This window comes from Puntigrus tetrazona, chromosome 12 (genome assembly GCF_018831695.1).
Source record: "Puntigrus tetrazona isolate hp1 chromosome 12, ASM1883169v1, whole genome shotgun sequence".
In the NCBI taxonomy this organism is placed as follows: Eukaryota; Metazoa; Chordata; class Actinopteri; order Cypriniformes; family Cyprinidae; genus Puntigrus; species Puntigrus tetrazona.
This window is the reverse complement of record NC_056710.1, coordinates 17209114-17227186: the sequence shown is the minus strand read 5'-3', so window position 1 is coordinate 17227186 and position 18073 is coordinate 17209114. Positions and strand designations below refer to the sequence as shown.

Sequence of the window (18073 nt, the reverse complement as noted above, 5' to 3'; positions counted from 1 at the left end):
GTGTGTATACGTGTGCATGCCTGTTTTTCGTTGAACATACAGTACATACGTTCAGAATAAGAGGTACACTCACCTGAGCTGATCACATCTTTTGTTTGATTCATCAGAAATTTGTCTGGTGCGACACAAAAATCACTTGTGCCCTAAACCATAAAACACACAAAAAAAAAAATCATAAATAAATAAAATAAATATAATAAAATATATATATATATATATATATATATATATATATATATATATATATATATATATATATATATATATATAAACAAATAAAGTATATATACAATTTAAGTGTCTTTTATTTAAAAGGTACCATAAAAACAGTAATATTGTCAAATATTATTACGATTTACAACAATTCTTTTTAAACTAACTCTTAAAATGTAATCATTTTTGTTTCAAGATATTTTGCAGAAGTGAAAAATTCCCAATGAAATGAATTTAATAAAAATGTATCAATTAATTTAATTTCTCAAGTATACATTTTTCAAAAATACCTTGGTACACACACACATATATTCAATGCATATATAGTTCCAAAATGCTTGTATAACTGTATTTCAACTAGACACACTTCTGTTACTGCAGCATGTTTGGGGAAATAGGTGAAGGGACAAACACAGGAAGCACACATGGTTGCAAGCACACACTCATATACTGTAGGGCTGTAGTATAAACTCATGAGCCCAGATAAACCGTTATCTGCTCGACAGGAAGGAACACACGACACGAGTCATCACACATACTAAACATACTGTATAGGCAACAGGAAGGGATGCAGACATTATGCTATAATGTCTGTCTAAGGAAAAAAAAACACGCACACGCTCTCACATATAGTCTGCACATAAATATCCCCAGGCTGTGAAAGGAACACACATTTCTGTCAACAATACATTTGCATTCAGTGACGACATCATTGTTCCATTCTACCAGAAGCTATTTCTTTTACAAGGAAAAAAAAAAAGCAAGACAACTCGGATCAAAACACATTTGACAGCACAGGAAAGCAGCAAAATTTAATAAATAAAAAATACAAAGGGCTACTAACTCAGACCTTGCCTCCTGATTGCAGAAGCCCACCACCACAAGTCAATTACCTCTCTGCCTTTATCATACGACAACCCGTTAGTAGCATTTTCTTTTTCCTTCAGTGATCCACGTCCATCACCTTTAAAACATTCCCCTCATCTGGTCTCAGAGCATGGAAGTTTAAAGTCAAGTCCACATCCTGTTGAACTCCTGAGGCTCAATACCTTGTGTTATGCATTAATTCATTAGCCGTGAAGACAGGATCAAAGCCCTGTGTGTCTGTGTCTAACGCCTGCAGGAAAGATGAGTTCATTACAGAGAACTGAGTGTGTCCACTGATGCTGAAGAGGTGGCACATCTACATTTCTCTCTTAATGAGCTGATAGGGGAAATATTTGCAACGTGGAAGTAAACCAAATTAGTCACACACAGAGAAACATATCTGATTGTATCTGCAAGCAGCAGACATGTAGACATCATTGTGCCAACGAGTGCATATTTCATGTTTTCGACAAAATAATAATCTTTTGTAATGTAATATATTGTTTTTTTGTTTTTATTTAAAGCACGTAAACATCAAGTTGACGAGTCAAAGTTTATTTTAGCCCCCAATATGAAGTTTTTAGTGAATAATATCATTAAAAATGATATCTTCATCAAATCTGACTGATCTGTCCATAAATCATAATATTCTGACAGGTCTTCATGTTTTTAATTCCACCAGTAAAAACAGCACCACGTAAAGCTTCCTCTTTGTTATTTCTGACTTCCACTCGTTTTCTCACCATATTCAAACTTTTTTCAGCGGAACCCTGTTTCTGCCGTGAGATAAAGAAAATAAAAAAGGTAAGACGTGTTTGCATCGCAATTCTGAAAAAGTTATAATTTCAAGACATCAACTAATTAATCTAGCATTTGCAAAATAATCTGACTTCTTTTCAGAATTCAGAGATTCTACTTTACAATTTGGACTTTAAATGAATTCATAATCGTGTGACAAAAAATAATGAGTTGTGGGAAAAACGGTTTGAGACCGTAGCAGAGATAAAGATAGCAGAGATAAAAATACAATAATTTGTTTATGTTCTTATTTCGTGGCAGAAACAAGGTTGTAAGTATTATATATAAATTACTAAACACATAAATTATTATTATTGTGATTATTATTATTTGCTGTGGACTGTGTACATTCAGTAGTGGGAGAACAGCTGTGAAAAAAACAAAACAAAAAAAACTCAGTAATTTTTCAACACAGAAAAACTCTTTTTCCACACACACACACACACACACACACACACACACACACACACACACACACACACACACACACACACACACACAAATAAAGCAATAGCTACAAGTTCCACTGACAGGCTCTATTGATTCTTCCATACTGTTTGCCTTTTTGATGGATATAATTGGTTTGTGGGTAGCTGTTAAACCGCATTCATAACCTGACAGTTACAGTTATGAGTAGGAGAATAAGTGGGTGAGTGAGTAAAATAGTTTGTAAGAAAAAATAGAAGGGATATACAAGTTAAATGAATCACACTCAGCCATAAAACTTAGCCAAAAACATTTTTCCCAAGACTCTAAAGACCAGCTCATATAGCTCAATTCTGAAACTAAATGAAAAGCTTAAAGTAACAAAAAAAAACAACACTTCTATGAACAATGCAATCTGATTGTAATGCACTAGACTTTCATCTACACTGATAACAAAGCACTGTAGGGGTTAACTGAAGGTGGACTTCCATACTTGCCCTTTCTTTTATTTCTTCCCTCTTCATTGATGTGGTTTAATGAAATCTGCCACTTTTAACTCTTTTCCCAATAAACACAGCATTTTTGGTTACACACCCACCCACATCAAACGCAATAAATTGGATGTTTATCACCTCCTTCAGGCAATCAGACAGCGGTTGACTTCTTTGTCATGCTCTGCCACATAGTGACGGGCTAACTGTGACCCGCTTCACGTGCATATAAAAACCAAATAACATCTCATACAAATACTCAATGAGATGCAATCCATGAAGCGTTTTGAATGGAAGCACTGATGCGTTTGTCTTGAATTCTCCACATCTCAGATAATGACCTGAAAAGAATCACTGAGAGAATCACAGGCTTGTTGGTTTGTACTTACCACTGCAGTGGCCACATCAGCTCCGAGAGACGCCCAACTCAATATCAGAGTCAGAACACCGCAGACCATCATCCTGCACACACACACCATAAAAAAAAAACCCACAATTGACAATTACGATATTATGTTGGTTTGCCAGTTGATGAATAATATCAAATCTGAGTTCTGCATTATGAAAATAAGGGATGAAAAAAAAACATTTGATTAAAAAAATGTTTTGGGATGAAATATGACTTTGTTTTCATTTCATCACATCCAAAATAAAAGTTTTTATTTACATAATAAATGAGTGTGTACTGTATATGTTTATTATGTATACATAAATAAAAACACACATGTACATTTAAGCAACATATGGTTTATATACATACATATACACACAAAATATAATAATACAAATAGAATATAATGTATATACAAGTAAATATTTTCAAAATATATACTATATGTATGCATATTTATATACATAATAAATAAGCACAATAAATATATATATATATATATATATATATATATATATATATATATATATATATATTTTTTTTTTTTTTTTTTTTTTCATAATATATATGTATAATTTTCATTATATATATATGTGTGTGTGTGTGTTTATATTTTACTAAAATACAAACAATATACTTATTGTTTGACAGCGCTATTATAAGCAAAGGGTTTGTAATATACCATTACTGACCTCAATTTTGAATCTCTTTGATAGCATAATCCCTTTATTTCCATAAGACTGCAGAACACTTCAAACGCTTCACTTTATACTGAACATGACAGCAAGTGTTCTATACTCCGAAATCCACTGTGCTACTAAATGACACACTTTCTACTTAAGGAAATACCATGCAGTAAAATCCAGCTGATAAATTAAACAATTACTCGCGTCTAAGCTATTGGTTTCCTTTTTAATTTATCATTTAGATGAGAACTGCAATAATAAAACATTCTGTTCTTTTCAGGTGTGCGGCATTAAAAGGCAATCCTTCGAGAACGAGGAGAACATTTTATTTGCTTTTCTTTTCTCTTTGATCTTTCTTTTAATTAACTTCTTTCTATTCAATCTTATGTCGTAACATTTTAAAGGGGGTCATATCATACATTTTTTATTATTGTTTTTCTTCCCTGAAATAAAGTTTTTCCTACAGATAAAGTTAGCCAAGTTTTTTGCAGCAAAACAGCCATTTTTCACACCCGATATGAACCTTAAATTAATGTTTTTTAGGAGTCCTTTATAGGATGTTTTCTGGGTGTTACAGGAAACCTTGAAGTACAATGAACTTGTATTTCGAAGAAACTGAGGGCAAGATGGCCCATTTAAAAATGTGAGGTTACAGTCTTTTTATAAATTTGACTTTAATTCCAGTATTCATCCTCTTGGGATAACCCAGTGTAATGTCATATCTGTACTCACGTAGTGAGCAGCCAGCGGGATTGTTTAGCCAGACCCAGACAAGCAGCAAGACAGATGACCAGATCCAAGATCAGTATCAGGAGGTATGTCAACCACCTTCAGAACAAAGAAAAAAACATCAGATGAACACTTACAAGCAGTTAATGAATACGCATCAAATGACGTTCTCAGATATGCTGACAATAATTCACACAATGTACTGCCAAGTTTAGAAACTGCTAATCAAGATATGTGTGAAAAATAAACAGGGTATGAAGCAAGAGAGCGTTTGAGCATCTCTCTAAAAAAAGAAAAAGAAAAAGAAAACTCTTTAATTTCTCAGCTGTTTCACACAGACCTGCTTCTCGGAATTTCCTCTTGGGGAAAAAAACAATCCCGGGTATCTCAAAAGCATCTCTTCTAGAGTTTCAGAAATATCTTAACAGTATCTCTTATTGTTCCTCAAATCTGCCATAATACCAAGAAAACAAAATAAATAGATAAAAATAGGACAATTTCTCTCATCACATCAGATTCTCTATAGACCAAGTTATTATGAGAGCCACGCTATCCACATTCCTGTTTTACTCATTTTTAATGCCAACAATTGTTCCATGCGTGTCGCCTTTTATTACTCCTCATGAATTTTAGGTTGCGTTTCAAGTTATATACTTAAGTAAAACACGACTTGAGTAAGACATGAGGCTTTCCTGAGCTACAAAAGCCCAAACGCTAAAAGATAAAATCTTCTTGTTAGCGTTGTGTGTTCTGCCTAGGCCACTCCAGAGAGCTCTCCGTCTCTGGAAATAATTCATAATAGATGAACAACTTCTATAGGTATTAATATTTCATACGCTGAAACCCTGTCAGAGGGGAATAGATGAACGTGTCTCTTCCTATAAACTGCTCTCAGACACATGCACACCCACATTCACATTATCACTATTACATGTCAGCTATATTAATATGCTTCCTATCAAAGTTGAACTTTTCTGCCAACCTAAACTAAAGAATTGTGACATCATCACTTATCAACTTGTCATCTGCGATGTGGAATAATGACAGGAATATGAATGCGGTAGTGCTGGACGTTTTGATGGATGACCAGTGGTGAAGCTGCGGCAGTAAATAACGTGTGATCTATAGAGTCTAACATGAGGAAATGGTTTTAAATGCAACTATAAAACAGGCCGTACACATGCAGTCATGCATTAGCCGCTGATGGATTACTACGGCGCTTCACTCAACCACACATTCGAAAAAAAAAAGGAAAAAAATTCAAGGATGCAATAATTCGTAATATTTTGGCTGCTACAAATAAACCTGCACTGCACTGAAAATGAAGGCCTAGTGCATTATAGAAAGATTGAAGTTGGCAGCTCTCATCACTACCTGTAATACTCCACATATGCTGTCTGATCAGCTATGGCGGCCAGGTCTACTTTTGCCTTTTCCCAGTCGGGAAGCCCAAGTAGCTGCTTAATGATGTTTTCTGACATCTGTTGCATGAACTGCAGTGTCTGTACGAAATCTCCTCGTGCAGCAAAGATCTCGCCCAGTCGAGACAAGTGTTCATTCAAGCCGCTCTGCATGCCTCCCACAGTACCAGTGACCTGTCAGAAAACAACACTGTTAGTGCACACGTACATACTGTGATGGGTTTGTAATGACATACTCTACCATTAAAAAATATGATTTTTTAAGAAATTGATGCCATTATTTATCAAGGATGCATTATTGATTAAAGACAAGACTTTTAACAATATCAAATGAATGCTGTTCTTTTGAACTTTCTGTTCATCAAACAAAACACAAACATAATAAGCAGCACTTCTGAAGAAAATGTTTCCTGAGTGCCCAATCAGCATATTAAAATGTTTAGTACAGGATCGTGTTACACTGAAGACTGGAGTAATGATGCTAAAAATTCAACTATGCAATAAGAACAAATTACATTTCAAAATATATTAAAACAAAAAAGTTGTTTTAAACTGTAAAAATATTGCACATTAGACAAATCGACCAATCACTGGAGGGGTTTGGAAAAATTAACTGTTGAACAATTTGTTTTGGAGTCATCAAACAAATAAGATACCAATAAATGCAAGAAAATGACCGTGCTTTTTGACCTTGCATGCATGTCAAAACATTATGAAAGGGACCAAAGTATGAACCTTTCATAACCTATAATATGGCCATTTTTTAGTAAATGCAGCCTTGGTTAGCATAACTGACAAATGATTTCAGGTTGAGTATTTTTCAATATCAACCACCATTTTTAAAAATGTAAAATAAGTAATTGAAAAGCTTTTAGAGAGTTAATTTATGATCACTGAATCTGTTTATCTGGCTGATGTGTACATTAAATGCAGAATAATCAAGAACACGAACATAATTACTTAACATAACATAACATATTAACCCTGTATTAGGCATTTGAGGAGCTACTTCATGTGCTCTAAAAGGAGTTTTGTTTTCTGTGTGAACAGCCACAAAGCACTAGTCAGTTTGTAACCAGATTTGTGCTCCCTCATCCCTTCTAACATACCCACCAAAAGCTTCATTAAATAGAGTGTGTTGTGTTAGAAAACAAATGAGATGAGGCCAGATGGGTGCATGTGCATATAGTACATACAGCATATTTAAACTTCAATAATAGCTAAAAACAGCACAGAATCAGGGGATTCCCAGGCAAAATCCTCTACATCCTGAAATCAAATACTCGTGGCCCAGACTCAATTCCCAGAGGTAATTCTTTGGGTTGTGACATCACTACTCGAGAGCGAAGTGATCTCATACCCAAAGCTGTGAGAAACTCAACTCCACATTGAAGATCTAGTTTGACCAGATTCGTTTTTTCATGGCGTCTTTGATCTCACATCAGCACTGCACTCTCTTAAATCTTTTCATCTTCATAAAACACAAAAGTCCTGATGTTGTCTTTAGTTCTGAGGGTGATTTTGAGAAACATTTTGTATGTTTCTTGGGAATAGCGAAGTTTATTGTGTGGCCATGACTGAGAAAACCTTCTCAGTGGGGTTTAATATCTCAGCTGAACGTAATCCAATAATCCAGCTAATGAACAAACGCTAGACATCTGAGCTGTGTTTCTTAAGCCACAACTGTAATGCATATGTGAGGAAGTGGTTAAGATACGAGACCGAGATTTTTTCTCCCAGCGCTGCGGCTCTAATTGATTGTCTCTGGTTTCTGTAGGCGCTGAGCTTCTGCAATTAAATTTGAATGGGAGAGTTGAAGCGTAAAATGGAACACAAGCACTAAGTGGTGCTGCCTGCTCTATATCCAGATATGATTTTCTATTTCTCCATTAAAATTGTGGGGGGAAAAAACAGTAAGACACAAAATGAGAAGAGAGAGAGAGAGAGAGAGACAAAAAAGGGAATGATGACCTTACTGCTTAAAGGTCTTCTAATAATGGCTGTGGGAATGTCTGGAGGGTTTGTTGGTTGAACTAGTTCAAAGGTTCGCAATATAGTTACTGAGAACCAGAAACGAACATATAAAACCAAACAGAGGAATGAGGACTGAAGTAGTAAGATAAAGATCAGAAGTGACTCTTACAAGCAGTTGTGGGTTGAAACCTGAGCTTTTTAGAGTTCAGAACCTGACATTGAAAGGAAACCCCAATCTTAGGAACTCGAGAACAACAATCAAATTCACTTTGTCTTCAAATTCACCTTCGACGAACGTTTGATTAACTGCCTCGTGGGTGATGGATAAACAGCTCTCAGCTCCTTTATTACTTTCTATCAATTTTCTCTTGCAGTTAACTGATGTGTGTGAAGAATATCAGGAGGATTGTGAGTACTTTCCTGGGAGAGATTTTCAGTGGGTTTTTGGTTTGTTTGAAATGGTAAGAATTTCACAACTTTTCCACCAACCACTTGAAAAAAACTTGCAAAACTTTCTTGCACCTTTAACATATTTCAAATGTTCCACCCTATTAAATAAAGCCTAAACATTAGAATATTGACAGCCATTTGCACACCGCCAGTCGAAAAAGAAAATAAGCAGAAAAGGAAAAGAAGAAAAAAGAAAAGATAATTTTAAATAAATCGATCAGAAAGGATGAGAAAGAAAAAAACATCCAAACAACAGTTTGGTAGCTAAGCCAGCAAATTAGCATTCACCTGTGATGTCTGCTCTGAATGGTCAGGAGGGGACAAAGAAGGACTGAGGCAGTCTCAGTATATAGAGCACTGAAGTGGCTCATACTCCTGCACCTGGAGCCCAGCCTGACCGAGAGCTCAGTCAACCTCCATTCCACAGATTGAAAATAAAGGCAGTCTATAAATCAAAACCCTTTCAAACAGACGCTGCCTTCAAACTATTTCCCTCCAGGTTTTCTTGCACGCATTCTGCAGCCTTTTGCCTAAACTGAAATGTCCACAAATGTGACACTTTAATCTACGCTGTCAAACATTTCACTAAATACTTCTCACTCAAAATCCAAACTCTGGATAAGGTTACACTCAATGAAAACATTGTAGTGGTTAAGCAGCTGGCTTGAGTCCAGGAAATGTCCGCATTCTGGTCAAAGCATTAAAAAAAGTGACCTTCGCAAGCTGAGAGGACGTTACAAAAAGTGCTCTGCATCATGTCACACCGTGCAGAGAACAGAGGTATTTATAGAACAACATAGCTCTGGGTTGACATTCTGTAATATCATATCTAGTATCCACCCTGATAAAAATTCCGAAAATATTATTTCTCTTTCATGTATTGACTGACTACATATGTACTGGACATTTAAAAAAATTACTACCTGGAAAACAAACACCATTACATTCAACAGAAAGCATGTCATCACACTACATATACTACACACATACTACACTATGTATAAATTGTATATATATTATAAAGTGTATACAACAAAAAAACATGTAACAAGTTGGTAACAATGTATCTACAGCATTATGATTCTCCTGTAACTCGAACCAAGTAATTTATGTCCCTGTTAATCCCTAGGTGACTCTGTGAACACAAAACGCATCCACACAGGAAGCCACACAGTTCATTTGCAAGCACAGAGGGGGTCCAGAGAGGAGGTGAACAAGAGACCCTATGGCTCAGAACCAATAAACCCGAGAGCCAAGCAGTCATCGCTCAACAATCCTGCAAAAAACAAGTCCTGCTATTCCTTGTCTTGACTCTTTTGAAAGGGCAGCCCAGTGCTTTCAAACAAAAAGAGCGTGTGCGTGTGAGAGAGAGAGAGAGAGAGAGAGAGAGAGAGAGAAAGACCAAGCATCTGTGTGCAATGGATGCCAAATTAAATCATTGTTTTCAGGCAGAGCTATTGAAGAGCCTCAATCAGGAAGTCAAAGATTTCCATGAGTGACTTCATCAAAGCTTTTGTCGCAGGGTTCATGGCTAATTATGGGCATTGCATGCTAGGTTTTCAGACAGTGGACACTTTGTACCATCTGAAGGACCTGATCTCTAGGGAGCACTTCAAGAATTTCAAGAGGGTCTCTTCTACTAGATGGCAACCTTAGATAAATGTATTGATGATTCTTGAAGCGAGCAGACAATAATCTGAGGTCATGACCTGAGCATTGTTATGAATTTTTTTTTTTTCACAACAGCGTGCACTTATTTCTCTGAGCCAGACTGCTAATGAAAATTATGGCTGATTTTTCCCTGAGAGAGCAGTTCCTAGGTCAGTTCTGCCTTTTGGCTTGTGATGACTCAGAGTGTGTTGAGGGAATCAAGTTGACCTCAGATAAGTGTGTGCTTCATAATTTAGAGCGAGATAGAAACAGACGCATTAATCTCCATTAGTGCAGATGGGGAGTTAATCCTCAACTCCTCAGCGGTGTAAGCGGGCAGATGCTCCGAGCGCCTTCAGTCTTCGTTCAGTTCAGAACCACAGCTTTAACACTTCCCTGAAGGCTCGTACAACAGGTGTAAGTAAGCTGAACAGCTGTGGATTACTGATCTATAGCTTGTGAGATGTTTGCCCTCAAACTTACACATTTTTTGTTTAGATCTATATATAAGTAAATACATTTGTCATTAGCTACTCACATGGAAATACATATAGGTAACTAACATAGGTTAGTTTAGGGTTGATGTGTGACTTATATTGTCTTCTTCATATACCTTATACATTATAATAGCAGCTGTATGTAAATGTGGAGAGACAGGTGGATTGATGGAACAACAGATAGAAAAAAGATAGAACAGTAGATGGATGGTTGGATGGATGGATGAATAGAACAATGGATTGACAGACAGTTGATAAACTATAGATGATACAATGGATGGACGCATGGATGGATGAACAGATAAAAGAACAGTAGATGAAACAATAGACGAAAGAATGAATAGACATAACAGAACAGTAGATGAAATGATGGACGGACGGACGGACAGACGAACAGATGACAGAACAGTAGATGGATGTACGAATGGACTGATGGCAGAACAATAGACAGATAGAGTGATGCACAAACAATGACAGAACAAACGAACAACGACAGATGACAGAACATCTGAAACAGAGCGTTAGATAGAATGATAGAACAATAAAATGACAACTAGATAGACAGATAGATAGATAGACAGATAGATAGATAGATATTTACAAAACCTGTTTGAAAACAGTAATTATTTTTAAAGCTGAAATTACACTTTAACAGAACTTTAATATGAGCTAAACATTGCTTTTGCAGTCTTTCAGTCCACCATGCAATGAAATAGCTAAAACTCACAACCAGAGGCATGAAAGGCCCTACCAAGTGCATGAAATTGGTGCGTGAAGCAGGATTAAAGAGTCTTAGTGTCACTGTCAGCTCTACGCATTTGAATCAGAAAACGAAGACGGATATAAATAGGTCTGGCTGACGATACATGAATAAGGTTTTATTCATGCCCCAGCCTTTAGGGCCTCGAAAAGGACAATGACGGAATGAAAAAAAGGCCTTCATAACTGCACAAACATAAAAGACTGTAAAAACCAATTTGAGGTATTTTCTCCAACCACTCCATATCATAGAAACACACTAGTGTGTGTGCGCATTTTCTATAACACACACTGATACACCACTTTTCGTTCACATCTTTCTAGAGAGACTGAGCGGTTGCACGTGGCCGCATATATCTTCAGCGGTGTCCTTGCTATTGCAAAGGGATGTCAGAAAATCAATCATGTGCTCAGTGGGGATCCCATGAAATTTTAGCAGTGCCTATTGGCAAAAAAAAAAAAAAAAATTAACAAGAGCAGACAATTTAACTGCATACAGGGACCTAGGGCTGTGTATTGGCAAGAATCTGGCGATACAGTACATATCACAATATAGGGGTTGCGATATGATATGTTGCAATATATTGCGATACTGTAAGCAAGACAATATATTGCGATATTTCTTATTTTTGAAATAGGAGAATAGGATATAATTTTAGTCATTTAGAACACATATGCAAATCTTTTTTTTTATATCGATATTGTATTTTCGATACAGTATCGCCAAACTAAATATTGTGATACTTATATGGATAGATACCGTTTGGCTAAGGTTTGGTTGGAAGAAACACTTTGATAGAAAATGCAGAACTATTTGTGGGGAGTGTAAAGAGGTAATGTTAGAGCATTTAGGAGGAGTAAATTTGCTTGGGAGAAGTCTGCAATGACTATTGGGACACTTCAGCACGAATCAGTCAAGAGTGAAGTTGGTCAAAAACAGTCTCGGTGTGTTATTTATAGTCACCTCTGCTATATTTGTACTTACCAAACTGTCCACTCCCGCCAGCGTGTGATTGGCATTATAGAGAGAATAGGTCAGCTGGTACACCCCATCGTTGGTTTCACTGTTTCCATAGAAACCAACTCCCACTGCAACACTGAAAAGTCACAAGGTGAAAAGTTATAATTAGTTCACACATTGTAATCATCAGGCCCATACATAATGTGTACATACAGAGAGGGGTTTCCAGAGATCTAAAATGCCTGCCATTCACAAAGTTACACACATCCCTCTCTCCTTGAGTGATTATTAATTATGTTGGCTGTTTTTATCGTGCTTTATAGATACCACTAAGCATATACGTTACCACTTTTAATTACCACAGCTAAAAAATATGGAAGAAAATAACGTGCCACAATTAAAGCTGTTAATAAATTGGGCATTACTTTCACTTTAAGCAAAAGCTACAGTACTGTAAGTATTATAGTATTTTTTGCTTTCTTTTAAATATATAATGTATGTAATTTATGCAGTTATGTCATTATTATTTACTTAAGGTTTTTATATGGCTTTAATTTGTTTCTTTTAGTATTAGTCATTTTAGTCACTGATTTCCAATGCAACATATCTAATTTTAGTTTAGGTTTTTCTTTTTGAGTTTATGTTTTTCATCTGATACTTATATATTGTTTCATTTCAGCTACCAAAACAAATGTTACTGTTTTAATAGGCAATATCAACAATATTATAAAACCAAGTCGTCAACCTGGGACAATCTGAAGCCAGTTGCTGCGTAAGCCATGTCAGAAAATGTTTTTTGAGCTCCAATAAACATCATTTTGTATGAATAGGCTCAATATGGAACTCAGGTTAAATGACTGGAAAATAAAGGCGCTGTGGTAAAATGGGTAGCACACGTGTGTCACAAGCAGGTCTTTAATATTCAGCAGGAGCCGTGCTGAGCCAGAGGCTAATGTTCCCCAGACGCAAATAACATAAGGGTTGAGGAAATGACAAACAAGATGGTGCCTTCTGCCAGTGGGAACATTTCACAAACACTATGAGAGCAAGAGAAAGAAATGTTCAAAACCAATTTATCACTAATTCTTCATAGGTCAACGTCAACTAAACAATTACTCTGAACAGACCTATATACTTATCTTTGGGAACAAAATGTGATTCCGTATGATAATAAAAATTTGCATCATGTTGCTTTAAACCTGTATGACTTACTTTCTTCTGTTGAAAAATCTCATAAATCTCACATTGTAGGAGCTTGTGACACATCTGAGTACTAGAATGCCACAGAGACTTTGGGCTGGTAAACAACACCTACTAACCACCCACAACAGCATAATACTGGCAAGTTTTGGACAGTCTCTACAACTGTTTGGGCTGTATATTAAAAGTAACTGCACTGACATATCCAGTGATATTGGACTGGTGAAGACATACTCATGGTATTTCATTGAAAGCATCATATTTCTTTCTCCAAACCAAAATCTAGCTCACTGCACAGCTTAATAAAAAAAATAAATAAATAAAATCACACAATGGTCCAAATGTGGACTGAACGCAATTCGTCTGACATAACAATACCAGAGAAACAAGTTAATGAGTTTTTGGCAAGAAACAAAGAATATTAGCGTGAGAGTGCCTCCCAAGCCATGATCTTCTCACCAATGAGAACAGGAAGTATCTCACATAGAAAAAAAATGATGTCATCAGAACAGCCAGACTCATCTCTGTTCTTGGTATTAGGTCAATTAGCCTGCAGAGACCCTATAAGGTCAATTACACTGCCCAGGAAGTGAAGTCATATCCTGCAATGCATTGTTCATATAAGCTGCCCTTTAAAGTCTATTCCTGACCGACCCTTCTTTGTGTTTAGCTTCAACATTTCGGGACCGTAATGGGCAATGAGTAATGAAATACCAAATCTGTTCTCGTTCCCGTGAAGAATTGAGAGCGAGTTCAGATCAGACTCCACAGTATGGAGCTGCACATGGGACTCCTGGGGAAATGTAAAAGTGTAATGATTCCTCCAAAGCTTTTTGCCTTTAGAGTGGGTGAAGAGTCATAAATACGCACTCACAAACACAAACACATAAAGAACGCACGGTGCCCTGCGGCAGAGAGCCGCCTTACGCCGAAACGACACTAGGGAGAATGTGTGCGGCCTGGAACAGGGGACTTTATTAAAATTATGGGAAGACTGAATTCTCATTAGCTGGATGCCTCTAGCCAAACTGCATCATTCTCCTGATCCATCTCTGATTTAAAAAGTGCACAGGAAAAATGAGCTGCACTGGGGAGAGAAAGGAGAAAGAGAGCGATACATGCCCGCTATCTCATAAAAATGCCAAGAGCTGACTTAAATCGGCAGATTCGATTAGAGTTATTAACGGAAGCTGAAAAAAAAGATAGAGATATTCTGTGAAACAATCAGCAATGATTTGATTGTAAAAATTAGCTCAATGAAAAAAGCTAAACAAACTGTGGTGGTCGCACGTCAGTTATGATGATCTTTTAGTATCCAAGTGTGTTGTTCTTGGCCAAAATAAGCTACAAAATGGATTAGACTTTATACCAACACACAGAGGGATGTCTCTGCAGAAGACTACGAACATCAGAATTTGAATCCTTTCATGGATTAGCTCACAGATTTATTCAAAACACACTGCTAGCAAAAAAAACGACTTCATCATGAGACAAAGCACTTTCATCTTTCAGTGTTTAACCAAACACTTCAAGTGCAAAACCTGTTTGGAAGAGACAGCTGAGAGAATAGCTCCTTTTGCTTATACCCTGCAAGATGAACTACCCAAATTATTAACCATGTAGACGGTTGCTGAGAAGAAACCAAATTAGAATCCCTCTACAGAGAGCTGCTACAGCCCAAACTGGTTTTCAGACAGGCAATAAAAAGGAAAAGCCTGTATTTGGGGGAAAAAAAACATGCTTAAAAATCTATAAAAAGGAAAAGTGCTCATGACAAAAATGTAACAATTTTATTTTATTATTTATTTTAATATTTTTTGTGATATAGTAAATATCCTTACTGTCAATTTTGATTAATGCATCCTTGCTGGGGTAAAAATCTTTTATTTTATTTTATATATTTTTCATAAACAATACTGTATCAAACTAAATGCTTGCATGACATATGGAGTGTAACAGCTCTAATAATACATTTAGTAGTCCTTAAAACACAACCAAAGTGCTAATGCTGTAATTTCCACAAGAACCATATTGCTTTAAGACGTTTTGCTTTTAAATAACGTTAGATGGTTAAAACCAGTGCCAAAAAAGCTCTACTCTGGCCTCAAAAAGCAGGTCTGAAAGCAGTCACATGAATAAAGGCTAAAATAGTGCTTGTGCTTTTATCAACTAGATGCAGAAAAAAAACTGTGCTGAGCATGGATTTTAAAAATAAAATTAACCAGCCTCACTGTGTTCTCTCGATTTAATTTTTTTTTCTTTCACAACTGGATTTTGGTGTGTGCTCAGATGTCTCCTCTCCTGAGGGGGGCAGAGTTTCATTACGAAAAATTTGCTTTCATTCATTCAGTTGTTGGGTTCTTTGTTCATGCCACCACTGGTCTTCAAAATGACAAGAGCCCCAAATTATTTTGTAGGGGGTGGGCAGACTTGTTTGCTGAAGCTACAACCATCTGTCAAGCCATCTTGGTCCTGCATGATTCATTAGAACATGACCGATGAACACCATATTGGTCACTCACCCTCAAACTGTAGGCCACAACTTCCTGCTTCATCAAGTTCTTCAAAATAAAATATACCACATGATGACATGACAATTGCAGTAACTGATTTCAGTTAACAGTATTTTAGGGGCTTTTTCAATGGTTTATTAACTAATATAATGTTTTCCAATCACATTTAATGTCATGATCCTTACAAAAAAAGGAGGTCACATATACTAAAATTGAATTACAAAAACTATTAACTTTTTATAAAGATACAGCAGGTGTTATGAAATGCATACACTGCTCAGGGCTAACCATCAGTCAATATAGGAAAAAATAATGCAGAGGCTAAAGCATGCTGCTCTAAAGTCATCGCTGTCAACTGTATGCTGAACAGTGTGTGTCAGGAAGGAGCCCTTGCACACACCAAACAGGAAGCTGACTATAGGTTACAGATGTCAGAGAGCAGGTGTATGTGTGGCGGAGAACTGGTGTCCACATACACACAGATACAGGTGAAGCAGAGCAAGCGTAAAAGATTTCTCTCTCTTCTCTTTTACCTGTCAGTGAAAGTTATTGTGAGATATGTAGAGGTCATGTCATGAGGTGGACCATGAATTACATGGAGGCTCTGAAACAATGACAGCCACAGCATGTGCAAGACCTTCCTTTTCACAGCAGAAAAATAGCAACTACGGAACAAGTCAACTCAGTCTATTAATGCATTTTTAGCTGCTTTTAATGAGTTTTTTTAATAATCATTTTATTATGATATAATATATAGTATGATCACTTTGACAACCACTGAAGGCTATAGTAATTACCAGTTAGTGTTTTAAATTTAATTTTACTTTAATCAAAGCGGTTGAAAATGCTCTTTATATTGTGATCTAAGGGACTTCAAAAAAAAAAAAGAGCAGTACATCTGAGCACAGGGCAACCATGGCAACACATGCACTAGATTAATGGAGCATCTAAATACCAAAGAAGCTATTGCACAACTCCCACCATTCAGAAACATAATGGAGAAAATAAGAGAAAGATTCTCATATTATGTAGTCACAATGAGGCTCTTTACATCTAGAGTGGCATCCTGGAAATCGCTCTCTGCAATTAGACAAAGTTTCACCTGAAGAAAATACTAGCGATACTATTACATTTTTTTCTTCAGCTTTATTTAATAAACGTTCTTTGAGTTCTGAAAGTTATAGAATGTTTTGATATCAAAGTAAAATTGCATTTCAAAAGATCAAGAACAATTTCATTTCTCATGATATGACCCCTTTATATAAAGCCAAGATCTTGCATCTTTTATAATGGCATTTAAATTTGGCCAAACAAGATTTACATTGATCTGATATAAAATTGTTCAAAGCAAATCCAAATGTATTAGTGAGCAATTTTAGATTCTAATACCTATCATCTCACCTGAGAGCAATCTAGGACCCCTATAGAGCTCTATCATGTCACACTGCATGACCCGAGACCTTCACTGAGATAGAAAATTGATTTGGAGCCATAAAATCACTTGTCTATCTACTTGCTCACCCATCCATCCGACTAACCAAGCAACCCTATGATTTACTTCTGGACACTGCAGAAATACTTCTGCTACAAACTACATTAACGTTTAATGTAGATGAAGTCAGCCTTGCTGAGATATCCTGCCAGTTTTAGCAAAACCACATAAATAATAGAAGGTGAGAATAGGAGTGTTTAATTTTCCGAAGATTACCGTATATAGAAAATGCAACACCAACAGACAGACTTCAGTGAACGATTAAGTTAAAAGTCGCCAGCAATGTGACACTGGTCAAAGGATCCATAATGCATAACATACTAAAAATATACAACTAAAAATTTATGTGGATATAATCTGAATCAGAGTATATTAAGGCCAGGCAATGCACATAAAAACACATAAATAAATGAATGAATCAAATAAAACACAGATAATCTATACAGATAATCAGATACAGATAATCTATAAAAATAAGTAAATAAATAAAATAAAAATGCTAGTGTACAATTAAAAAAAATATATAAATTGTAATATATATATTTTTATTTTATA

At 36.1% G+C, this 18073-nt stretch overlaps 1 protein-coding gene across 5 annotated transcripts in view; it reads right to left on the bottom strand.

Annotated features, from left to right (window-relative positions):
- Positions 1-18073, bottom strand: part of ttyh2 (tweety family member 2) — a 44329-nt gene that overhangs the window by 7779 nt on the left and 18477 nt on the right. For all 5 annotated transcript variants that reach the window (XM_043253901.1, XM_043253903.1, XM_043253902.1 and 2 more), the window contains exons 3-7: positions 12338-12449; positions 5976-6196; positions 4605-4700; positions 3185-3257; positions 74-143 (exon numbers count right to left, since the gene is read on the bottom strand). In XM_043253901.1, coding sequence (XP_043109836.1) covers positions 74-143; positions 3185-3257; positions 4605-4700; positions 5976-6196; positions 12338-12449 — 572 coding nt within the window. The remainder of the gene's footprint in view (positions 1-73; positions 144-3184; positions 3258-4604; positions 4701-5975; positions 6197-12337; positions 12450-18073) is intronic.